The sequence below is a fragment of the Cryptotermes secundus genome, unplaced genomic scaffold (genome assembly GCF_002891405.2).
Source record: "Cryptotermes secundus unplaced genomic scaffold, Csec_1.0 scaffold2191, whole genome shotgun sequence".
Lineage (NCBI taxonomy): Eukaryota > Metazoa > Arthropoda > Insecta > Blattodea > Kalotermitidae > Cryptotermes > Cryptotermes secundus.
The window spans coordinates 64,597-91,874 of record NW_019743684.1 but is presented as its reverse complement, the minus strand read 5'-3'; the positions used below and the strand labels follow the sequence as shown (position 1 = coordinate 91,874).

Here is a 27,278-nt window from a genome sequence, read left to right as displayed (position 1 = left end):
TTTAACTGGAAATAAACACCACAGTCAGAGTAAGGGTCATAGCTATTTTACAACTGGTGACTTATCACCAATCAGTTCGTCTTAGTTCTGAGCCTCTTAAGCCTCATGAACAGATATATAATCATAAGAATGAATATATTCAGAGCACAGGTCAAGGAGAAGCCAGGCACAGAAAATGTAAGAGGCTTAAACTTGGAGGCAGTCAAGCTTACATCTGTTCCAATGACTAAGCTGCTGTTGTAGCATAAGTAAGATAGGCATGATCTGCTTTCCATAGCCTGGACTGAGAGAGGACACGCTACATGTATATATACTTGACAAAAGGCCAAACCTATTCATAAGAGACAAACACATCCTCTTATCAGAGAGGATGTTACATAAAGACTATGACCAAAAGGGTTCAGTTACAAAAACATCTCTGGTTATGAATCTCAAGGGGTTGGCACCAAAATGAACTGACTGATAATAAACCACCAGTCATAAAGTAACTCTGAGTAATATATGACTCTGACTATAAGAGACTTAAACTTGGCTGCAGTCAGGCCTATGACCATTCAGCTGACACACTGCAGTCTCTGAGGAGCTACATAAGTTAAGGAATAGCCTGCTGCACAAGCCTGCGTTGACAGAAAACCTCTGCATATTTTGTATAAATGTTACTTATTACAGTGCAGTGACAAAAGATGCAGAGAGTTCATACAGACTTGTACGCTGTGACAGGATGGATATACTCGTGCTGAAACTACAGTGCAACAAACCTAGTGCCTACATATAGGTCTGACCACTCCATCATTGAAGAGTTAGCACCATTTTGAAACACATATTTGTCTATCAGAAAATAAAAATCTTGGTCATGAATCTCGAGGAAGCTGAAGACAGGAATGACTGTGCTGGCAAAGCACAACAAAAATTTGACCAACCAACCGACTGACAGCCTTGGCACAGATCACAAAGAAAACACAAAGTTGCATAGCAATGGCTCAATAGTTCTTCTACTGTTGGGCATGCAAAGTCAAAGTTATTTTACAACTGGCAATTTACTACCATTGCCTTCACATACATTTGTTACCATGGAGAGATGTACAACGTGTGGTGCATATCACATAGAAGACAGTGTGTTGCCTAGAAATGGCCCAACAGTTCCTCTAGTGTTGCATGTGCATTTGTTGCTGCAAAGGAGTGTGAGCCGTGCTGAAGGTCAGCAGGCTCTTGTGCGTGACATCATGGCACCTGCCATTCCTATATTCCATCTTCACCCCATATGTTGACGTATTATCAAAGTGATTGGCTATGTATCACATGACCTTCTATCCTCTTCCAATGTCGCAGAAGGGAATAAGACCTGCTGCACAGTCTGTGAGGCTACATAGTCGAGAGTGGATACTTACCAGCCAGCGGGGGATCGCTACTGGAAATTCTGTTTTGACATGGTACCTCTAAATTGCATTTGACAAATCTTCCGTGGCTGGCCGGTAAGGTAAAGGCTGCCCGTGATGGCAAGCCATTGGCTTTAGAACGGTTGCAATGCACGCATTTATTTATTTTCTATTATTATTATTTGTGAAACTGGGGCAGGTTAGCTTATTCTCTGTCGTGACTGTTGGCGACAAGTGATTGCTGAGCAATCATTGATTTGGGTTGTTGTACCCTGTTTGTGTCCTGATTACGTATTTTTTGTGTATATTCTGTGTAAGTCTTGTTATGTTGTTCATTAAATTTTGTTATTGTTATCTGAAAGGCCGACTTATCACTGTAGCTTCTCCATATTGCTTGGATACCCCACGAATATCTTGGGGAGATTGTAAACATAGCAATAGAGCCCGCAATAATGGGCTGCTTCTTCCAACTTCACGGCTTGAATAAGTAAATTTAGAGAAGAAGGGGCAGGGGTGGTTCAAGTGTTTACCATGTCACCTAGCAAATGCTGTCTCTTCCAGCTAAACTATTCTGGTTTCAGCCCTCATGTGACAATATTTATGCACGACTTCATATTATATATATTTTAGTCTATGTAATTTAAAAAAAAAGACTGCACGCCTTTAAAACATAGTTTGTGCCCATGAACATGACCTAACAGACTGAAACACTTTGAGTAAACTATCTGCATTATGTAGGTCCTAAAAGTTTTATGGTGATGGTTTAATACTCTAGTATATATACTGAAAATGCAATGGTATGGACAAAAAGGTTATATTAAAACTGTCTCACATTCTAATTTACCAACCTGAACACAACAAAGAGGATGAGTTGAATCAGTCCAGTGAAGATGTATAACCGACCAAACGCCTTCAAGATTGCTCGTAACAACCAAGGTTTCCTGTTCTTTTCTTTTGCGCTGCTGATTTCCAGATTCCAGTACCTTGACATAATAAAAATAATTAGTTATAAATTCCCATAGACACTCACGCTGTAGGCTTTCCTCCTGTTAGCATTTGTAACCACGCAGTTTCTGAACTGAATAAACTTCTGTGTTCCCAATTTCAGGTAGCATATTACCATACAGCATGAGGCAGACAGAATAGTAATGTATGTTTAATTAACAGTTTAGTCATATCAGAATTGCTGAAAAACTCATATTTGACACATAAATTAAATAATTCTTATTTTAAAGATTGAGTAATGCATGTGACATATTAATCCTCAGTTTACCATTGTTGAATATTTAGGAATACATATCTGATATGCAGATATTAAGTTATGATTTTGTGTAATGTACAGAAATAATTAATAAAACTTAAGTTGCTGAAGATCAAATTTACTTAAGAAACTTGGGACCTGTTTTTTTGCTTAGTGGGGGTGGAGTCCAACTGGGTCCACTTGGCACGGCGATCACTGATTGGCCTATTGTACCTGCCCCGGGTGATCATGACGAGGAGAATTTGGTGGAATGAAGATTGGCAGGGAAAACCGAAGTACTCAGAGGAAACCCGCCCCCAGCACCACTTTGTCCACCACAAATCCCACTTGACCAGCCCTGGGATCAAACCCGGGCCGCTGCAGTGGGAAGCCAGCGACTAACCGCTTGAGCTATGGCATGGCCTCAGACCTGTTTTGTTTTCCCAGGAAGAAAAATATGCCCATATTCAGAAATATGTGTAATGATGGGTATACTGTCAGCCACCCTTGTTGTCCTATCTGACTGAGACAAAGAGAAGCACATTCAGTTCATATATGAGACTGTTGGTTGATTGCTATAATCCCAACAGAGCATTTTATTTTGCCTCTGAGTGTACTTCTTTATCTGCAGTGAAGATTGTGCAAAGCAATAAAATCTGGTTGGCTTTATTATCTTCACAATACTAAGCGCCTATGTTCAGGTGAATTCTGTATCTGAAGAGGTGAAAAATATTCTGTAATTTATAACTACGTCAAAACTGGCCAGGCCCAACTGCTAATGCTAAGAGGGGTTTTGTGCATGGGCAGAAACACAAATGAAATATTGTCCAGGAAATCTGATAATTATTTTTCAGATAAATTTTTATTATGACATTTCAGGCTAATTATTAAAGATCAAAGCAAAATTAATATGCAGTGTTCTCACACAACCATTTCGGATTCATACAATTATCTGTTTGTAATTTGTTCTCGCTCAGAAAACTGTAAAGGTACTATCAGGTTTCCTCTCAGAACATGCATGCAATTAAAAAAAATGAGTAGACATTAATGGGGCATTTAGCATGGTAGTAGTCATGTTTCACTTTGGTAATACAGGGATAAAGAGGAAGGATCTTTGCAATTCACATGCACTGTGTGGTTGCTGAGGTGAGAAGTCATGACATAATTTCATTTGGTAACATTTAATGATGCTGTACAAACTGCAAATGCTCAACACATATGAATTATATGCAAAGAAGATTACGAAGTGTGAATTAGGACAGATGTGGTCGGCGTTCAATGGCTGGTACTGAGGAGAACCCAGGTAGGACAGATGCTGTTCCAACTGACATCAGAATTGGGTAACCCCTAAATAGAATTATAAGGCGCCATCTTTGTTATACAGCTGTTTTCAAGCAACATTAGCATTTAAAGTGTGAGAAGACTATGAATGTATATGCTGTCAACATATCAGGCTCTGGACCTTCCAAATGAGAATTCATACTATTACGCAACAAATAACCTACCCCAATGGAGATGATTCCTTCTTGAGAAGCAAAGAGTTACTCACCTAGTCAAGAAATTCCTAACATTTTATGGAACCATAAAGTTCATTACTGTATTCACAAGAACCACTCACTGACTCCTATTCTGACATGAATTTATCTGATTCATTCAAAGTCTCTTCAAGAACATATATTTGGGTTTATTATTTAGACAGAACTTCCGTATAGGATCTGCTTTCAAGAAGTAAAATACTTACCTGAAAATGTACGTGTAGGTATATCCTGTAACTTACTTTTCGAGGTCATCTCCAAGCATCTCTGATCGATCATTTGGAAGAATATCATAAAGATCTTCAACGTCCAGATCTTTGTCATATCCCTTCCAGAACAGGTCCTTTATCCACCTGAAATAAAAATAAAAACATTTTATGATTTACATAACCCAGCAATTTGCTCAACACTTCCATACTTCAAACAATTTTAGTTCAATATGAACATTCTGAAAAATGTTGAATAATTGTGCGTTTATAATATACAACTCGACATTGAGTGCATTGAACTATATATTTGTATTGTTACATTCTTTTACATAAATACTTACATTTGCAACATTCATTTTCATGCAGCATCTTGAAGGAATACTTGAAAATATTTGTCAATTAATTTGACTTGTAGAATATATTGCAGTAATAAATTTATATTTTATGTGGGGGGGAAAAGTCCCAAATTTGGAATGAGATATGGATAACATCTTACATCTCACAATTTTTAACCTTTTATTTTTTTACAAAAATATCAGATGCCATCGATCACTGAAACGGCAATCCCACTGCACCATGTAAGTACTAACAACATCAAAACAAAGTGTAGTGATTTTCTTGAACCCTCCTATTAACTGGGCACAGTGTGGCTTATTTAATATCCCTCCATATATTACCGGTATGTGGACTAAGTGACCGCTTAGGACTCCGACTTCCGAGGGGCCCCCAGATACTACTGTGAACTTTTAACTTTTACCATTAATTCTTCATACTGCTTAATGCAGTAGTTTCCAGAGTAGATGGCAAGCAGTGAAGTGGTGGGTGAAACACTCAAAGTGGTGAGCATAAAAATTACAGGAATGTCCCAAAACTAAAATACCAACTGATGAAATTCTGTATATATATATACCTACCACATAAAATCCATAAAAAAAAATTCATTTCACAGTATTATACGCTTCAGATGTTTTTCTTAGAATCTGATTGTTGCTTATGGTATTTTTAAAGAAAGTGCCTCCTTCATACTGTTATGGATTTCTGTATGACTGTTGGCGGCTTAAGAGTGATTTGTGGTTTTTGGCAGCATATTTCAAAGACAGCGAATCTGCTTTCATCCAGATGTCTGAAGATTATGATAATAGTGGATATGAGCCATTGCACATGATAGCTCTAAGGTTGTGTCTGTCATATATGCTGCTGCAATGATTTTGAGAAAAAAGAAAACACAGAAGGAATGCTGTTAGATGATGTATAATAGCTTTGTGTCTAGAATTCCCAGAATGAATCAAAATCTGTTTTATGTCGTTACTATTATTACTTACTTACTTATTCACTCATGGAGATGAGACCATCATGAGGAGCTGCCAATTCTGCAGCTACTCAAGAATTTCACAGCCTTTTATGGAACCCAAAGATTCATTACTGTGTTCACAAGAGCCATTCACTGGTCCCTATCCTGAGCCAGATAGATCCAATCCATACTATCCCATCCTATTTCTCTAAGATCCATTTTAATATTGTTCACCTACCTACGCCTTGGTCTTTCCAGTGGTCTCTTTCCTTCTGGCTTTCTCACCAGTATCCTATATGCATTCCTCGTCTTCCCAATTCGTGCTACATGACCTACCCACCTCATCATCCTTGACTTGATCATTCTAATTATATTTAGAGAAGAGTACAAGTTATGAAGCTCCTCATTGTGCAGTTTTCTCCAACCTCCTGACACTTCATCTCTCTTCAATCCCAATATTCTCCTCAAACACCTTCAGTCTATGTTTCTCCCTTAATGTCAGAGACCAAGTTTCACGCCCATGCAGAACCACGGGCAAAATTATAGTTTTCTATATTCGAATGTTTATGTTTTTGGATAACAGATGAGAAGACAATAGGTTCTGGACTGAATGGTAGCAAGCATTACCTGAGTTCAATCTTCTCTTAATTTCCTCCTTAATCAGGTTTTCATTTATCATCATCATTCCCAAATATATGAGCTGTGCAACATTTTTAAAACATCTGTTTCCTATCTTTATGTCATGATTTTGCTCTGCATTTTGGTGATGAGACAGCAACATATACTTAGTTTTCTCTGTGTTTACTTCTTGACCAACCTCCTTACTTGCGTCAATTAAAATTCGTGTGTTTTTCTTTATAGTATCTATATTATCACCCAGTAGATTCACATCATCAACATAGACCAACAGCTGTTGAGTCCCATTTAATTCCAGTCCCACCTGGTTTTCCTGGACCTTCCTAATGGCATATTCTAAAGCAAAGTTGAAAAGGAGTGGCAATAAAGAATATAAAGCATCTTGTTTTAGACCATTCTGGATAAGAAATTTACCAGACAAATGTTTACCTATATGGACTTTACTATATATTTCGTTTAAACATATTTTAATCAGTCTAACCAGTTTCGTGGGTATCCCAAACTCTATCAGAATATTGTGCAATACTTTCTTCCTAACTGAATCAGAGGCTTTCTTGAAGGCTATGAATAGCTGATGTACCGTCTCACTGTTCTCCCATTTTTTTCCTCCAGTATCTGACAAATTCAAACGATCTGATCTGTAGTTGATCTGTTATGTCGAAACCCACACTGGAATTTGATCACTACCTGGCGATTTATATCATTTCAGTTTTGTAATAGCATTATCAACCTCAAAAGGGCTAGATCAGGTACCAATGGCTCAGCTGTATGGATTTCTGTCTGCCTAACATCACTGACCCTACGTACATTCAATAACTGAGAAAAGTAGTTCCTCCACCTATTCAAAATGTTGTGGGAATCTGCAAGCAGATCACCATTCTCATCCTTCACTAAGTTACTGTTAAGCTGGTAACCCCTTTTAAAGTAATTTATTCCTCTATACAGGTGTCAAATGTTCTTGTTCTTACTGTTCATTGCAAGTTCATCAATTCTGTCTTTCAGACATTCCCTCTTTTTGTTCCTGAAATGCCTTATATTCTTCAGATTATCCCCATTTAACTCGCTTGGACCCTGTAACCATTTCAATTTGGCTCGTTTCCTTTGGTCTAATAATTTTGAGTATCTTTCATTGAACCATGACTTGTGCTTCTTCAGTTCATGATAACCTAGACTCTCCTTGAAAGAAATTTTGATATTCTCTCTAATAGTTTCACAAGCTTTATTAACATCCACCTCCGTGTCCAAGTTTTCCAAAGCCACGAATCTATTTGAGATTTCAACACGATACTGCTCTTTACCCTCTACCTCATTTAATTTCTTGAGATTGAACCTCTCCATATGAACTCTGTGTGTTGTTTGCTCACTTCCAGTCTCTCCCTAACCTTTATCACCTCAAGGTAGTGGTCAGTATCACAATCTGCTGGCCTGAATTATCAGACGTCAAGTATACTTGAATGCTGTCTCCTATCTATCAAAATATGGTCAATTTGATGGTGTATTTTCCCATCAGGAGATGTCTAAGTAAATTTATGGATGTTACGATGTGGGAACATTGTTCTTTTGACAGTAAGATTTTTTGATGTGGCAAAGTTTACTACTCTAACCTCATTATCATTACTAATTTCATGCAAACTATCATTTCCAATTGTTGGTTTGAAAATGTCTTCCCTCCCTACTATGGCACTGAAATTTCCTAACAACATTTTCATAGGGTACTTCGGGAATTTATTAAATACATCTTCTGGTTCTTCATAGAACCTGTCCTTTATGTGATCAATTTTATCTTCTGCTGGGACGTGAACATTCATAATGATGATATCACACCAACGACCTTTTAGTATTATATATATCCTATCACTAACGAACTCTACCCTCTTAACTGCTGATACTATTATTATTGCTATTATATAGATGTTTAAACTCTGAATTATGATGATACAATCATAGGCTTTGTGGGAAGTAGTGTAAAATTCATTCAAAGAAGCGCCAAAATTTCTTCTTCCTTCCTTAATTTTTGGTATAATTTAGATTTAAATAATATGATGATTCTAACTAAATCAAGAAGTCATGATCAAAACAACTTTTTATTAATTTCTGAACTTAGTATTCCATTTCATTGAGGGCTACCTTCTATATATGTTCGTATTTTTATAAATATGTTACATTTTCAGTAACGATATGAAAAAATGTTCAAAATTGTAAAACTTATTTCAGCTACACCATGTAGGGCTCCAAAATGTCCTTCAGCGTAGAGCCCCATGAACCTCAAATCCGTCACTGTCTCCGTTACGTTACTTTGGGAAGGGTAAAAATAAGCAGAACGAATACAAATTAGGGTCTGTGAGAACAGCTGTGATAACTCTTCTGATGAAGAAGGAACTACAACAGCAATCGAAACAGAAAGGGTCGACAAATGAAGCCGACACTAGTCAGCAACGACATTTCAACCGACGAAATGGCGGAGCCCAGAACACGGAGCTTTCAGAGGCTATCAATAAATCGGTGAATATTAACAAAACATGAAACGTTTAAGTTTTTGTAAATGGTGTAGCTGTATACTTGTATTCTGGAGGTGCTCGATTCGTATCTTGGCCGGGATACTGTCCTGACGTTTTTCGTGGGTTTCCCCCGATTTTCCAGACAAATGCCTCAGACAGTACCTCGGTTAGGTACCACTTTTTCCTTTAAACTCATCATTCGCGAATCATGCGATGCTGTACAGTCTAGGTTCTGACTGAATCGCAAAATAATATCCCCCCCCAAAATAATAATCCGCTACGTCTAATCCAGTAGAGTTTCATTTGTCGCTGCAACTCTAGTAAATTTGTATCATAAAATTATCTCGCTCTCTTTCACGCATTTACCAAACAGAACTTCGTGTTAACAACAAGGTCAGGACCAAGCTTGCATTTGTGAACCATTGAAACATGTCTGTCTGCAAACATCTGACCCGTTTCGACACACTGCTGCTCTTCTATATGTTTCATCATTAATTGCAGTTATAAATTTTACTGCTTGCTAGCGCATTCGTTTTAAACTGTCTCCGTTTGATAGGTCTGCACCGAGCAAACTGGCTCACGTGACAACGCTCCTAATTTATAAATCTGAAGGTATCCAGTTCGAAACTTGACCGGAACACGGATTATCCTGACTGAGGTTTTCCGCAATTTACATCAGGCCCTCTACGCAAGTTGTCCCTTGTATTAGGCTACCACCGCTTGCTTCCCAGTCCTTTCCATCTAATGCACTTGCATCCAGTTTTGCGACGCAATAATTCTGAGTTACTGACATCGCCGCTAAATAAACTGAAAATACATTTATTTGCTCCGGTTACTGGCCTGTTTACTTCATTATACTGGCTAATTTATGTGCATACGGCGTAGCCGACCGCATTGGACGCCACACCTTCTGTATCCACCGTCGTCTCTTAGCAGAGTAATCATGAATTGGGAACAGTAGGGATTTATCTCAGGGAATACTGCGTGTGGAACCCCAGCGGAAGCAGTGTACACGTAGGTAAAGGAGTTGCATAGATCAGGACGTGAAATGATGTAATCACTAACTTCGATTCTAAGGCCGCGCCATAGCTCAAGCGGTTAGTCTCTGGCTTTCCACCGCAGCGGCCCGGGTTCGATCCCGGTTCTGGTCAAGTAGTATTTGTGGTGGACAAAGTGGCGCTAGGGCAGGTTTTCTCCGAGTACTTTGGTTTCCCCCGCCAATCTTCATTCCACCAATTGCTCCACAATCACCCTCACCTATCATCTGGGGCTGGTACAATAGGCCAGAAGTGGCCGCAGTACAAGGGACTTAGTCCCAATCCACTAGCAGAAAAAAAACTTCGATTCTGAATTGACAGACATGTGATCAGTTCCTTAGGTCACTGCCACTTGATGAACAACAATATGACAATTATGCAGTCAGTACACTGCAACGCGCACTCTTTCATAACCGCGCTGCTATCACATACACAGTGTTAGTGGTACAGGCAGTGTATACACAATTGCCATTACCAGTCACAAGTACAAATCGAAGACGTGACAGGAGAAATCTAGAACTGGTATCTGATGAAGTAGTTGAACTTGAACACGAAGTGAACTGCCCTCGCCACCAAGAAAAATCATTTAAAATAAACTTGCATGTGGGACCTCCCGAAACCTCAGTTGAAGTAAGAATTTCTGATTGGGTTCCCGCATGTACCGGCCCAATGCTTATAACAATCGGACTGTAAATTCTGCGGGTGTGAAATGACTGGCCGCACGAGTAGCGCCGGTTATGCACAGGCGAGATATCGTCCTAAACACAGTCCACCCGCTTTCGTGACTCGAAAGTGACAAGCTAATCTGAAATATATCCTTAACTCTACGTTTCTGCTGTACCTGCCCCAAATCCACTGCTATACAACATCAACAGGACATGGCCTTATCCATGTATCTTATAACCATCGGTATGTACCAGTGAGTACTCGGGGTTCGAAGCCGGGCTGCACTGCTACAGTTGTTTTCATTGCCACTTTTAAACATGACGTGTATGGGTGTAAAACATGGTCTCTGACATTAAGGGAGGAACTTAGGGTGTTTGAGAACAGGGTGTTGAGAATATTTGGACCGAAGAGGGATGAAGTGACAGGAGGTTGGAGAAAACTGAATAATGAGGAGCTTCTTAACTTGTACTCTTTTCCAAGTATAATTAGAATGATCAAGTCAAGGAGGATGAGGTCGGCAGGGCATGTAGCATGAATGGGGGAGAAGAGGAATGCATATAGGATATTAGTGGGAAAGCCAGAAGGAAAGAGACCACTGGGAAGACCAAGACGTAGGTAGGTGAACAATATTAAAATGGATCTTAGAGAAATAGGATGGGATAGAATGGATTTGATCTATCTGGCTCAGGATAGGGGCCAGCGAATGGCTCTTGTGAACAAGGCAATGAACCTTCGGGTTCCATGAAATGCTGGGAAGTTCCTGAGTAGCTGCACAATTGGCAGCTTCTCAAGAAAATTTAATACACTACTGTGCACCATAAGCCTGCCACTTATACTTCGATCTCTGTAATGCTAGAATCTTGAATTAAAATGTAAGTGTGCGTTCGTGTCTTGCGTAAGAGTTCTTGTTATGGTAACCGATCCGCTTGTAGCAAAGTGCGTCACGTTATATAAGCATATTCACTTTACAGTTCTCTGTTATGTTGACTGAATCTTGTGCATTACTTACTGAATGCTTAAGAGATTTAACTTCAAACGCCTAAATCGCTTGAGGACAGCAACTTTTGTAGACCTTTATCACAGCCCGCGCTCTGCAAACCGATGTTGATGAATCACAATTAGCACAAGGGACGGCGTTCCACAGAGCATATGCTGTCCCTATGCGACATGGCAGCCGCTCAGCATTAGTGATAGTTTTTTTCGGACATAGATTTAGCCAACCACTTAAATTAATTCGAAGAAATGTTACCATTTTCGACGCAATTTTCTTTCGGAATTTTTGTTACATGTCAAAATGTATGCAATTAGTGAAAATGTAATGATTTGAGGGGGGGAGGAGATGAGAATGTGGCTGGGGTAGTAAGTATGGAATCTAATGGCCGTGCCATAGCTCAAGCGGTTAGTCGCCGGCTTCCCATCGCAGCGGCCCGAGTTCGAGCCTAGGTCTGGTCATGTGGGATTTGTGGTAGACAAAGTGGTACTGGGGCAGGTTCTCTCCGAGTACTTCGGTTCCTCTTGCCAATTCTCATTCCACTGACTGCTCCACGCTCATCATCTATCAGCCTGTGGTGGTACAATAGGCCAAACAGTGGTTGAAGTACCACGTGGACTCAATCTCACACCACCACAAGAAATTAAAAAGAAAGAAGAAAGGCATCTAAGTCTCTTAAACAATGGGAGTACTTCTTCACTTTACTAAATCCCATATAGAGATTACTAGATGTACACACTGGTTAGCGCCAGTCATACAATGAAGACGAAGAAATGAAATCAGCTAATTACAGTAATTCAGTACATATTTACACACTGCTTGCATTGACCTGAGAAGGGTTTAAACGTATGACAATTATATGCAACTCAGAGTTCATGTGTACATCACTGATAATGCATAGGACAAGTATTCCATGCAATTGAAATGTCACACGGGTTCCTGCTTCCTTTTACGAAGTTTCTCTGTTCTTAGTCACAAGGAGCACAAATTTTTTTCACATAAAACATGAAATTAGAATCTTTGTATAATGTCATAAAATTAAACATTTTCAATACACTCTTTCATTACAAAAATGCCCGGTTTCAACCTAATTATTTCTTGCAGTAAACTGCAGAGTCTACTCAAACAATGAAATCGTTTGCTTATCATGTTGATATTATGAATAAACACTGTGTTAAAAAGATTTACAGGCTTTCAGGGGGTATAGTATTCGCTTAATTGAGCAAAAGACCGCGGCATAGCTCAAGCGGTTAGTCGTTGGCTTCCCACCACCGCTGCCCAGGTTCGATCCCGGGTCTGGTCAAGTGGGATTTGTGGTGGACAAAGTGGTGCTGGGGCGGGTGTTCTCCGAGTACTTCGGTTTGCCCTGCCAATCTTCATTCCACCAATTGCTCCACAATCACCCTCACCTATCATCTGGGGCTGGTACAATAGGCCAGAAGTGGCCGCAGTACAAGGGACTTAGTCCCACCCCACTAGCAATAAAAAATAATTGAGCAAAAGTCTCAGTCGACATTTGTCCAGAAACCAGAACCGCCTGAGATATGGGTGATGTTCGTGTGATCTCTACAGCAGATGCTCTGTGTGGTTCCCAGTTCAACAGAGATTTCAGCTCTTCGTCGTGCAGAGGTGCGCACTCTGTCGAACATTCCTGGTTTCACTTGAATCTCCTGACAGATATCCTCATTGTAAAAAATTATATAATATTTGTTCCTTGTTACTTAAGAACTGCAGTGCAAACCTTCCACGAACAGAGTTACATATTATATATTTACATTTATTTTCATTATTCCTATCCAAGAAACACATTTTGAGGCATGTAAATGTGCCTATGTTACATGTAACATAATAAAATGTTCAATTCGACGTCAGTTGTCAGATTAAAGGGTTTGTTCTACTATTATATAAATCCTTATTAAGTAATCACTGATAAACATATCTGTAATTCACACTTTTAAATTGACTTAAGTTATCTAATCTATCTGATTTATGGCAACAGATTTGTAATAGTAGTTCTAGTGGAGGTGATGTAATGAGAGTACGAGTACCTGGATGTTACAAGGGGCACGCAGTAGCGTAGTTGCTACAAGCCGGAAGGTCGCGGCTTCAAATCCCGATGAGGTCATTGGATATTTTTCAGCTGACCTAATAATTCAAGCCGCATTAGGCCCTGGGGTTTTCTCAGCCTCTAACAGAAATGAGTACCAGGAATTAATTAAACAATTTTCCTGGGGAGTAAAGCGCGGCCGGCGCGTAAGGCTGACAACCTTACCGCCATCTTTGAGCCGATTTTCTAGATAGTGTGGGACCCTCAACGTCTCACAACCCTATGGGCCTTCACGGCCTCTTAAAGGGATAGCTTTACTTTTTTTTTACTTTTTTACCTGGATGTTACAAAAATCATAATCTTGATAAATAATGTGGCGTGCCGCCAGAAAGCCGAGATGGTTGAGGAGATCAGGGTTGGTTTCCTAGACAACGCGCACTGTTCCACGTACAGCGGCTAGGAATCAGAATGCATCTATTGTTATGCAGCAGCTAGCAATATCCAAGCAACGAATTGTTTGTTGCGTAACAGCGGGCGGAATTAACCCTTCGACAAGGCATTCCCTATTCAGTCCGAGGGCAAGTTATAACAGTCCAACGTCGGCCAGAGTCCAGAGTCAAGAGTCAAGAGGGACTCGGAAGCAAGAACGATTGCGCTGGCGAGGACCCGAAACAATTTATCCGACCGACCGTACAGCACAAATGCAGTCATGAACACTGTGGTAGTAAAATGGTGCTGGAAATTAAAATATACAAGCGGCAATGAGCCTGGCAAACACACAATTGTCAACCAGTGCTGTCTCAGGGCGGACAGCCCTGAGCAGTGACATGAGGAGTTACAAAATTTCTGCTGACTGCAGACATTTTTGTTCATTGTGTTCATTCAATTCCAATTACCAAACTGACAGAAAAGAAAGACCATCAGACATGTATCGAAGAGGACACGGAGAAACTTCAAGAAAATGTACAGTGAAAGCAGAATCATATAGTTCTCTATCATTAATATTTTGCTTTGGTAAATTTTATATAAAACCATAGACAAACAAAGCGTGCTCAAATTAAGAAATCTAGTATCACAGAGTTGTGATTTTTCTGTCGGATAACACCGAAGCGCTAAACTAGAACTGAACTTGTCAGGACTTTAATCAAGACACAGTGTTAAAAATTCATAAGGACATATACATCCCACCATAATTTAGTCGCCCAGTTAACTAGTTTGAGAAGAAAAGATGAATAAAAAATTTGAGCCTTACATATCCTGGTTTGATGAAAAACCCTCTTTGACCTATGCAGTATAGTTTAGTTTCCATAAAGTCAGTAATGTTGACGTTATATCATTAATTTTGGAATAAGAGAAATATTTATATATTCAAGAGTGAAATAATGACAGTATTCTTAATGATAACTAACACACAAATGATTGACATATTCACTTACACTACAGCGTTAACAAAAACTGATTATTCTGAATGTTGCAAATTAATAATAAGCGTTTCCGGCCGAAATGACGATCGAGAAGCAGATAAACACAGCGCTTACCAGAATACAAGGACGGAGATTGGGTTGGCTGTAGCACGAGGATTGGCATTTGTCAACTTCTTGCTCGAGTCCATTGCAGTGTTCGCTTGCGTGGTCTCCTACATCAGCACTCCACAGCAGTCTTCACTGTGAACAGGTTTAGAGTGAAGTTAGACTTTGTGATGCTCCTCAATACAGAGGGTATACCTCCAAGACGCGGAGGCAGTCCCTTTCTGTATGATAGGTCTTACGGCGTTATCAGTATCTATGGCGTCAAATGGCAGGATAAAAACCACGAAACACCTCAGGACAATGTCCCGGCCGACAGCTGAACCAGATAGTCTGCAGTGTTGCCACTGCACCAGTCTGCTACCCTTCTTGAGAATTGGACGGTTATTCAAGTGATGAAGGAATTCTCAGCCTTTCAATCATCGGAAGGATGGATGTCATTTCAGAATCTTGTAGGTTTAGTAGTACGTCAGTATGGTGTTCCTTAAGCGGCCTCAGTAGTCTAGGGGTAACGTTTCCACCTCATGACTCAAGGTACGCGGGTTCAAACCCGGCGGAGGTCGTGGAATTTTTAAGGGCGGAAAAATTCAGGGAACAAGTCCTCCGGGAGGGACTTTAAGCCGTGTCATAGATTTACGGCACGTAAAAGATCCTCATGTCTCTAGGAGACCTCTGAGCAAAATTAGGCAACAATTTCCCGCCCAAGTAGTTTCCAATGCCTCTGGTAGATGGGGGAAATATCAGGTACCGACGGCCGACCTCGTTGGCTGAACGGGGCTGACAGCACCCACCAGTAGGGTATGGCGACAGTAGAAATTAAAGGGGGATGCACAATGGACCAATAACTGGTCTAAGTGCATGGGAAACCCACCCCCTTTAATAATAATAATAATTGTGTTCCTCCACCCCAAGCCCGTTGAAAATATCAGAAAGATGAGTTCCAAAATTTTAGTTTCAGTCTACCTCAGTGAAAAGTTTAAAATATCAGAACGCCGATTTTCAGGATCTCAGTTGTAAGTTTATGTCAGTGTTACTTTTTCCGAAACCCAGTTGAGATTTCAGCAAGCCGAGACTTCCTGACACACTCATTCAAAACTCTCACTCACTCACTTATCTCACACCCAAATGTACGCAACAGCGGATCCCCCAGTGTTACAAGTTCTTTCCTTAGAAACACAGCCACAAGAAACGCTACCACTAGGCACGGGTGGAACTAAGATTCGTCCATGAACCCTGAACCCCCACCTTGAAGGGTCCCCCCCCCCAGTCCATACAGCCCTTTTAAGTGGGAAAAGGTTTCCAGAATGGTTGACGCAACCTAGGCTTGCCACCCCCAAGATGTATAGCAAGTGACAGCAGACGGGTAGGAGAGAAGACCACACGTAAACAGCCGTACCAGCAGTTTGAGACACTATACCACAGCATAACAACACAATTAAAAGTAATGATGACTGACAATGCCATGACTTCCATTGTGTTGGGTTCGTGTGACGATAATAAACATCCCGCATATTATGTAAAGAACATCAACATTTTATTTCTTCGGCTTTATTACTGATCTCAGTAACTTCCTTCAGGTGACAAATGACATTAAGAGTTTTCCATCCCGGAACAGGCAAATCTCGCGGTATCTTGGACCGTAACCTGACGTCAGCCCGCTTCTGCTTCAAGGACTGACGAGGATTTCCATGCTGTCATGGATGCATTCAGACAAACTTATCTGACACGTAGATATCGCCATCCTGGCCTAAACTGGTTCAGATTTCCCAAATCCTCCAATCCAATCTTGTAAAATTCCTGTGCTTAACTAATTAAGCATTACGCCATGAAAATGTACGAGGAATGGATAAATAGATCCATGTATTCTTGACATCGGCATTAGATGTAGGTAAGTGGTCAGCTTCACGCCCTGGCCGCTTTATCTCAATGGAAAGACCAGCTGGTACCCATACAATTTCATTCTAGACCAAGTTTGTCGGTTTTTTTAGCGTAGAAGCCTGAATCTAAAAGTCTGTGTGTTCCTAATTTTTTGAAGTATTAGAAAACTTAGCAAGTAAGAATTTCGTTTCGCTATTCACAGTTATTTACAACATTTAATCACTAATTCGACAAAGTAACACGTAACTTACTGTTGCAAAGTTGGCTCCACCCTCATAGTCGAAGAATACGCCAATCAAGAAACCAGCTTGAAGCAGGTAGCAAATAGAGCCTTCTCCTTGCATCCTGCTACATGCTTTGCTTCAGTTATTTTTCGACCCTGAATATGGATACGATATGTTCCTCCGAAACATTGGTTGACTTTCAACGGACTACATTTTATCATTATATCCCAGAAGATAGAACCCCTTCATAACCACAGCTATAAAAACCTAAAATCCTACTAACCAAATTTACCCGTTTTGGAGGCACCTGTTGCCCTCATTTACAGATTTTCCACCCTGAAGATTGAGTCAGCGGGCTTAATTATCAAATTACATTTCGTCACATCTCAGAAGAACGTAATCATAAACATAATTTGAGGATAATACACACATTACTTCAACAATAAGATGCAATTCCGTAAGCCACTAGATACTGAAATTTGTTTCCAATCGCTAAATATGAAAATTACTGCGATACGGAGATAAATAAATGCAAATTCCTCCCGTATTCTGGAATATTTTTGATTGAAATTGTATTTAAATGTAACTGAATAGGGCCTCAGATGATATTTTACAGCAGATCGCTGAGTAAAAGATAAAGACATTTCCGTAAATAATCAAAAAAGAACTCTTGGCGTAATTCGACTGGTGTTTCGGGCCAGTTTAGATCTTGTGCACTTGTGCTAAAGGTTTATCGTTGCCGGGCTCTAAGCTGACGTCTTTCCTCTGTAATGGGCCAAGATCCTGGTCTGAGATGAAATGCCAAATATACCGTGGGCAGGACTGTCGCATACCTCACGAGGCGGTAAGAAGCAATGGTAGAACGACGATTAGTAGGGCGAAACCGATGAAACCCGAAGAGAAAACTGCCCCAGTGCCTCTTCGTCCTCCATCACGAACCTCACCTCTTTGAATGAAATTTAAGAAAACATAATTTAAGACATACTAATTTAAAAAGAGCATTTAATTTTAAATTGCGCGAAGAACTAAATTAACTGTTAGACCAGAGTTCTTCAACATTTTTCAAATCACAGCACACTGAACAGGGCACCAAAATTGTCAAGGCACGCCATCAATTTTAAGGATAAATTTTATCATTAAAAACGAGTAATAAGATTGTGTTTAAATGTTCAATAGCTAAAATTCTAATCTTTGTGTCATTTTAAAAAATAATATTGATCATGGATTTCGACATTTTTTTTATTCCTCAATTTTCTTCTCGCTTCATTTCGGCCTTCCCCCTAACTTCCACGACACACCCTGCGGACCCTTGGCGTCACACCAGTATGCCGCAGCACACCAGCTGAAAATTGCTGTGGTGGACAATCAGTTTTATACTATTTAATTACATGACATAAAAGCTGTATTCGTAGAGATGGGTTAACAAGACAGTGCTTTGTGTTATGTGCATACGGGCAAAATATTCAGTCCAATCGTGGATATGCGGTCCGTGTCGTATCAAAGGAAAGTAGGCGACTAGATCTTTGCAGAACTTCTTGTTTATTCAATGTACTTACAATTACTCTTAATATCTGCCATCAGTCCCATCCAACTTAGACCTGAGGACGCGCCATGCCGTGGTGACTTAGCACGTTCTAAAATAAACGTGTCAAGTCATACGTAACTAATTGGACACAATGTTGCAATACATCCGCTACAATGTATCAGTCGGAATGTTAGATAAATTATCTTTAACACGATATAACACCGAGTAGTCATTCAAAAATCAACCGACGTTCCGGAGGAGAATGTGGCCTCCATCTTCAGGGCCAAAGAATAACCCAAACAGGAAACTAGCATGAAGGAGGTAGTAAGATGAAATGTTCCTCCGAAATATCGGTTGATATTGTGACATGCAGACCCACTTCTTGGCAACGCCCGAAATACGCGCAAGCAACAGTAGAACCAGTGTCGCAAGAGGTGTTTTCTATGTGGTTCGCCTATAAACATCGTAAGGTATCGGGCCAATAAACACACATTCTTGAAAACATAAGAAAGGGTTTTCTGTGGAGCCCGCGCTGGAGAGTTATCTTGAAGACAATCGACGCCACAGGATCCAGTTGAGAAGAGGATTCAGGTGTGGAGTGTTTACCAGCGGACAACGGAAGCGGAAGAATTTCTATTGCTAAGATTCGTTACAGGAAAACATCTAATGAAGACACTGCATATGGACAGTCATTGTGGAGAACTGTTACCAAGTAAAGGCTAGTGGAAACAGACTGAGAAGACAATGTTGAGTGATTCGTAGTGCGGAAATCAGCCATAATGTAATAATTATTTGTAGTTACGACTTGTAAGTTGTCAATATATATTCACCAATCCAAACCCTGTCTGCAGTCTCTAATACACGTGACAATATTCAACCAACTACAAGGCGTTATATAGCAGACGACTTAACTCATCATAACCACCGATGTGATAACCTCAAATCCTACATTATCTTTCATACTTAACCAAATGTAACTATAGTATATGCTTATCATATCATGAACCTATCGTTCAGCTCACAAATGACGTAGTTTGACTCTGCAGTCACAAGTGTTAGGGCGAGGGCACACCAGCCTGAGTTAACACTTCTAGGAAATTGCGGTTGCGTTGCGGTTGCCAGTTTCCTTAGTGTGCCCTTGCCTTTACAGTACACACCTCGTCAGTAATTAATTGCAGTGAATCACTCTTCAAATATTTCTTGCGGAAGCGGGATATTATGCAGAATTTGAAGAGACTGCCTTCTAGGAGTAATGCACTTTACATCTTATGTATTTTTATCACTAATTATATACATTACGATTAATGGACTTTGTTACTTTGTCCAGTCCTATACTAGTATTGCACATCAGATAAAAGGAAGCACAAAAAGAAGAGACTGGTGCAAAGACACAGCATGTATTTCTTCCTAGAACCTTCACGGATCACAGACCACTGCTATCCTTAAACAAAGATTCCAGAAAAGTTATCTGTTTTAATTATAGAGGACGTTAATTCACATAACATTACCATGAGTCCCTACATAGAACATTGTTATTTTATGAGAAATATGAGCAGTGAAATTTTATTTTGGATTATCAATAATACTGTCACGTGTAGGAGTGTTCCCACCGCGGCGGCCCGGGTTCGATCCCGGGTCTGGTCGTGGGATTTGTGGTGGACAAAGTGGCGCTGGGGCAGGTTTTCTCCGAGTACTTCGGTTTCCCTTGCTAATCTTCATTCCACCAATTGCTCCACAATCACCCTCACCTATCATCTGGGGCTGGTACAGTAGGCCAGAAGTGGCCGCAGTACAAGGGGCTTAGTCCCACCCCACTAGCAATAAAAAGAAAAAGAAAAAAAAGTAACACTTAAAGTTTCCGTTGCCGGTCACGGTAGCCGAGCGGTCTAAGGCATGCACTGTCTTCGCTCGCTCGGAAGCCGGGATCGTGGGTTCGAATCCCACTCAGGGCATGGATGTTTGTCTGCGTTTTTCTGTGTTTGTCTACAGGTAGAGGCCTTGCGACGAGCTGATCACTCGCCCAAGGAGTCCTACCGAATGTGTAACATCTAGAAAAACCGAAGTGAACGGAGTTCATGGAGGTAGGCCTAGGCCCACTGGGGCTGTAGTGCCAAGGGGGGAAAAAAGTTTCCGTTACAACGGCGAGTGAAACACGTTTTCATGGTAACGGTGAAATAACAGAGGAATGAACTGTTGTACCTGGTGTTCTGTCTCCGGTCCACTTGAAGCCAGCTGAGGCCGAAATACAGAATCCAGACATAAGAGTTCGAGAGAGGGAATTCCAGAAGATTGAGGATTGAGGATGGACTACTAAGCAGACGCTGAAAACACTCTTTAGCGTGTTATAGTTACAGTAATCTTCAGAATGTTATAATTACTTGTACTTACGACTTGAGAGTATCCAATAAAGCGATTCATAAATCCAAACCTCGTATACAAGTCATTAATACATGTGACAATATTATTTTGGCTCTTGTGCCTATGTAAATTACTAAATTTTATCAGAATCAGACAAACCGTTTTCAAGAAAACTTCCATTTTGCTTTGAAGCCGCCATAGGGTGTACCATCGTTTTCTTTAAGGCCACCTATACAGTTTTATTTAGGAAGATTGTCTACATGCAATAGCGAAATTTATTCACCATTGTTACAGCCCATTTTCAGATAATCGCCATTTTGTGCTTGTGGGCCCCGTGAAGGGGCCCTATTTTAGGTTCTGGAATGTTTGCATTAAGCCTGCACTGACAAAAAAACAAGCTCCGTGGCTGTAGTCCACAAGCGAACTATACCGAGCGAGCGACCGCCGCTTGTCGGTGAAGTTAGTGCCAACTTTAGCGGATAGATGATGTCATGTGGTCAGCGCAACGAATCCCCACGGTCGTTAATTTCGGTTTTCTACACCGGAGCCGCTATTTCCTTGAAATATCTCATCAATTATCCTCATGAGGCTGAGTGGACCCCGTTCCAGACCCACTAATTCTCAGAAAATCTGGTAGCGTCGGGAATCGAACCCGGGACCTCTGGATCTGTAGCCAGGAACTCTGACCATTAGACCACAGAGGCCGTCACCGTGCACTGACTCATGCATAAACTCCGCCTATTCATTCAGGCGCTGAAGAGGCGCACATATAGACAGACATAGGGCATTCAACTTTTTCACATTCAAGGATGGTGACAATGCATAAATTGATCAAACTCTCGAGATATTTCACTTTCAGAATACCCTCTCATACAGCTTTTATAAGAAAGTAAAATGGTACCGGGTAGGCTCATATAGGGCTACCCATCAGTTCTGAAAATCATGACGTGGGTTCCCCAAACTGCCGGGTGACCTCCAATATGCAAGATTTCAGGTTCTAATGGCGGTAACCTTCGCGTGACTGTAATTACTCGTGTAATGTCCTCCTTTTCCCCCACTATTTTTAAAAATTCAAAAAATGGAACATTATGTAAACTGTTTTTATAATTGGTTTTTGCTGCTATATAACCCATCATGAGGACATTATAGGCCCATATGGGCTTACCGTTTTCTGTCGCCATTTCATAGATTTTCTGTAGTTGTTGCTTCAATTAAATTTAGTTATCTTGGTATCGTAGTTGTAATTGTATTTCTTAGAGTTGTAAGTGTATTTTCATTGTATTTACTGTGTGCTAGTGTGTCCTTTGTTGTTTGTGTAGTTTTGTTTGAGTGTGGTGTGTTATTTTATGTGTTGTGTCTTGTTGTGGTACCACTGCCACCAGGCAAAAACCAATTTGCAGTTTAAGTAAATAAATAATAATAATAATATATCTATGGTCGTAATCTCCCATTCCTCGTTCTAAAACACAAACATCAATTACGAAAATCACACCCAGTAACTCTTTTAAATGTACAATGGCTGCCTCTAACAATCTGGCCAAAAGGCAAGGAAGTCGCACTAAAAAAGAGGCAAAGTTGTCTGTGCATAATTCATTAAGCACTATGCCATGGACACATACGTGGGAGGTATACCACCATTCTCAACATCGGTACTAGATGGAGGTGAACTGTAAGCTTCATGCCCCGACCGCTTTACCCCAGGGAAAAGATCCTCCGGTAGCGATTGGATGAGGAGCTGGTTGGGCCCCAGAGCGAGTCTGGACGCAGAGGAAGATATAAAATCTTGCCCTGCTGGGATTCGAACACCGGCCTTCCAGCCTGTAGCTCTACCCAATAAGTTATCCGTACTCATGGGAAGTAATACTACACTTTTAAAAACAACATTTACCTATTTCTGGAGGACGGCAGTAGAGAAACAAAAGGCAATCACAATTCTTCCCCTTGAAATAGCTTCTACGTTCTCCGAAAGGTCAACTGTTGAGCCAGCGACAGGATAACTGCAAAGAGTTACATGCTGAGATGAAACTGAACAATGAAATATAACAACGCTAAAGAGAGGGCATTGTGTGAAAAACGGAAATCCGTAACTTACATTTCCTTCCACAAAAACTGAAGGAGTCGAAGATTCTAGGGAACATTAAGAGAGTAATTACGCCAGTACTTTGGGCGACTAAATTTTGATTAGTATATTTAATCCACATACCAGTGAATAGGTATGGTCTTCCTACACGGCGTCTTCTTTATGTAACAGATAAAGCCTTAACGGACGAAACTGTAATTCAGTTTCCTGACTTCAATTCTCAGTTATAGCTTATTTTGCAGTGAACATAACTATGGCAAAGGACCAATCTTTGTGAGCTGCAGGAACTGATCGTAATATTCGAATTAAAAAAAGTCATCGATCGATGAACCGGCGTGGCTCAACAAAAAATAATTACTGCCTAAATGTTATGGCTTTGCAGTTATCGACGTATCGGTAGAAATGCATAACCTATCAATTCCAAGATTGTGGGTGTGACTTCTCAGTCTGTGAGCAAAACTGCAGTTCCATCACAACTGCTGAATGGACAAATCTTGTATTATTGCATCGCAATGCAATCGGAAGTTGAAGGGCATTTTGTTCACTACGGTATTAAGGTGGGGGGTACGCGGTAGCGTGGTTGGTTGAGGCAATATGCTACAAGCCGGAAGTTAGCGAGTTCGATTCCCGAGAGCACTGGATTTATTTAAACTGGCCTAATCCTTCCACCTGCACTACCACCCTGGGGCGACTCAGCCTCTAACAGTAACGAGTACCAGGATTCATCCCTGGGGGGGTAAAGGGCGGCCGGCTCGTGAGGCTGACAACCTTACCGCCATCTGTGAGCCGATTCTTTAGAAGCTGTGGAACCCTCAACGTCTCACAACCCTACAGGCCTTCATGGCCTGTTACAGGGATAGCTTTATCTTTTTACGGTATTAAGGTAAATTTGACCTTCATTATTCACCCCGACATGAAGAAGTATGGAGGAGTGGTGGTATACCTCCACCATTATTAACCTCGGAACTAGCTGGAGGTGAGTGGTCAGCGTCAGCTTCACGCCCCTGTAACTTTACCCCCTGCACCTACTGGATAGAAAGCTGGGTGATCCCCCAGAGTCGGTCTGGACGCTAAGGAGAGGAGAAAAATCTTGCTCCCGCCGCAAATCGAACTCCTTCCGTGCAGCCCATATCCCGACGCTCTACCGACTGAGCTATCCTGGCTCTTTCAATACCAATCGCGGTTGTCATTGAGAGAGTTTTCGCCGCTCGAAGTAATTGTGGTGGCTAATACTAATACAGTACTAGCCACCAAAATTACTTCTGACGGCAAAAGCCGTCTCATTGATAACCGCGATTAGTACATAACTGCAAGAAATAAGAGATGAGACGACAGTACAATATTTACACCCCTAAAAAGAAAATCAGCTTAATTTGGCTGAGAATGGATTCCTGAGGTGGACTCTGTGAACGCGGAAATAAACACTTCTGAGTTCACTGAGGATGGAACTTCTTAACCACTTAGGCGTCCATTAGTGTTGTAAACACTATGCCGTGTGGGAGTGGTTAGCTTGTTAGTTGTCTGGTTGGTTGACCAGTTAGTAAGTGAATGAGTTAGTTGGTTAGTTCGTTAGTTACTTTGATAGTTAGTTAATCTGCCAATCAATTGACTAGCCAGTTAGTTAGCTGGTAGGGCCGCGCCACAGCTCAAGCGGTTAGTCGTTGGCTTCCCACCGCACCGGCCTGGGTTCGATCCCGGGTTTGGTCAAGTGGGATTTGAGGTGGACAAAGTGGCGCTGGGGCGGGTTTTCTCCGAGTACTTCGGTTTCCCCTGCCAGTCTTCATTCCACCAAATTCTCTATCATCATAATCCCCCGGGGCAGGTTACAGTAGGCTAATCAGTGGCCGCCGTGCCGAGTGGACCCAGTTGGACTCCCCCCCCCAATTAAGCAAATTTAAAAAATAAAAATTTAATTAGCTGTTCAGTCGTTCAGTCGGTTGGCAAGGCACGGTGAGTGGTGTAAGCCTAATAAAACTGAGTGTAAGAGCATTGATGAGTGCGAGTAGTACTGGAGCCGATTAAATGTCAGCTTGGCTTGATTTATTTAAATAATTTAAATACCTCTGCTGGATCCACAACATGAATCTGACAAGTTGTGGATGACGTTGTTTTGAAAGTTAATGTCTAATTTGTTTCTAACACTGTCGTAAAGGAACTTTTCATCCAGAGACTTTCAAGGAATACGTGAACGGAACTGATTTTGTTCTCATCTCATATTAGCAGCGATGTTTTGTTATCTCGCAAGTTTATTTTGCTGGAAGCGTATTATATAAATGTCAAAAGTTAACGCAATGTTAAGATATCGATTACAAGGCATCTTGTCTTACCGAGTTGGTTTATCACATACTTCAAGGAGTAGGCTATTTCTCTGAAGTCCTTATATTATCAATGATAGGACATGCAATTTCAAAGATACCAAGTTACGTCACGCAGCAGAGACCTTTCTCTAATAGCCAAATATTTATTCGTTAGTAAAGATATCCCCCTTCTTTTACGGACTCCGACGGTTTATTACCGTGTGCGCAACAGTCAGCTGGCTTCAATCCTGTCCTAAATATTACGATCTATTTACATATTAGCCTCCCAAGTAAGCCGAAGTGTGGCAGCGCCATAGCTCAAGCGGTTAGTCACTGGCGTCTCACCGCGGCTGCCCGGGTTTGATCCCGGGTCTTGTCAAGTGGGATTTGCGGTGGACAAAATGGCGCTGGGGCGGATTTTCTCCGAGTACTTCGGTTTCCCCTGCCAATCTTCATTCCACCAATTGCTCCACAATCACCCTCACCTATCATCTGGGGCTGGTACAATAGGCCAGAAGTGGCCGCAGTACAAGGGACTTAGTCCCATCCCAATAGCAATAAAAAAAACATACAGAACCATTGAAATTTAAAGGGCTATAGTCCGTAATTAAAACCCACCTGGATATTTCTGTACAGATGTAAATAACACCCCAGATACCTGTTTGCAAACGTAGGGCTCCACAGAATAACACAACACTCAGCAGCTTACACACGCGCTAACATGCTACAAGGACAACCAAGTACCTCCTTACGATCTGCCGGCACAGCAACTGCAGAACGCTGTGAGGGCTCTGAGGTCTCTGAGCGGGACACCACACAGTAGCAAATCCAGTACAGACGAGGAAAGTGAAAGTGGGGAGACAGGCATATTCAACGTGAGCAGAAAACCGCTGGTGTGACGCGCACGTCAGCTATTTGTTGTGTACACTTGCAATCTTCAGCTACAGAAACTGCACAGTAATGCTGAGCTGTGCGGTGGTCCAGCTGACCAGCAAAGATACTGCAGTATCTGACTGACCTTGAGTTCTGACACTCAATAGTCGCACAGAGCTGTTTTGGTTCTCCTACCGGCGTTACCGTGTTCGGGACGTCCGAGATTCAATATAGAGACCGGAGATCTTAAATAAGATTTTAGAAGGATATAGATTCACTTAATATAAACACTCCTGCTTCATACTCGGGAGTTTTCGAGCTCAAATCCTAGCCCCGATTTCGGCAATTCGATTCGGGTTACTTTCTGGTTTCTCTCAGTATCTTCCGGTTTTCCACGTTCTTTCCATTCACAAATATCCAGGGCTGGAAGCGTAAGCCAAGCAAGAAAACAACATGAAGCAGTCAGCAAACAGTGCCTTCATCATTCTGGTTTCTTGCTTGACTTACTCTTCAGCACTGAAGATAGAGGGGATATGTTCCTCGGAAACATCGATTGACTTTCACGGGACTACAAAGTTACATTCCAAAACACAGAACTCTTCACACTCACCGCTGTGAGAACTTCAAAACGTTTGTATAAGTAGATATAATATTTGAGATCGGAGATGGATGTAAGAATTTAGCTGTATCACATACGATAGAACATACACGTATATAGCCATGGCCCATACAGCGATTCTGAGGGGTCACTGAGCTAGCCGATTAGAGCGAGTATAATCAGTATCAGTTTGTTTATGGCACAAGCTTCTAGGCTATTATCTTTCAAAAAAGTAGCGCTGTTGAGTGTTATGGTGTATAAGGAAGTGTTCTGTTACCTAATCTCTTTTAGCGTAAGACAGAAAATAATACTGTGCCATTGTTACTTTCTTCTGAACGTCTGATAAGATTTATCACGATAAGAGGTTTCTTTAATTTTTGGAACGTCACGGGT

General features: G+C 41.1%; 1 protein-coding gene across 8 annotated transcripts in view; it reads right to left on the bottom strand.

The window, feature by feature from the left end:
• LOC111874310 (multidrug resistance-associated protein 4) overlaps nt 1–26,340 on the bottom strand; it is a 78,725-nt gene extending 52,385 nt beyond the window's left edge. For 2 of the 8 annotated variants that reach the window (XR_002844530.2, XM_023869697.2), the window contains exons 1-5: nt 26,033–26,339; nt 22,926–23,034; nt 15,065–15,190; nt 4,394–4,504; nt 2,225–2,359 (exon numbers count right to left, since the gene is read on the bottom strand). Coding sequence is in view for 7 of the 8 variants with exons in the window: in XM_023869697.2 (XP_023725465.1) it covers nt 2,225–2,359; nt 4,394–4,504; nt 15,065–15,138 (320 nt within the window). In the remaining variant the exon portion in view is untranslated. Of the gene's footprint in view, nt 1–2,224; nt 2,360–4,393; nt 4,505–15,064; nt 15,191–22,925; nt 23,035–26,032 lie in introns of all 8 variants that reach the window. The other 6 variants (XM_023869704.2, XM_023869699.2, XM_023869703.2 and 3 more) reach the window with 6 other exon arrangements.
• Between the last annotated feature and the right edge of the window lie 938 nt (nt 26,341–27,278).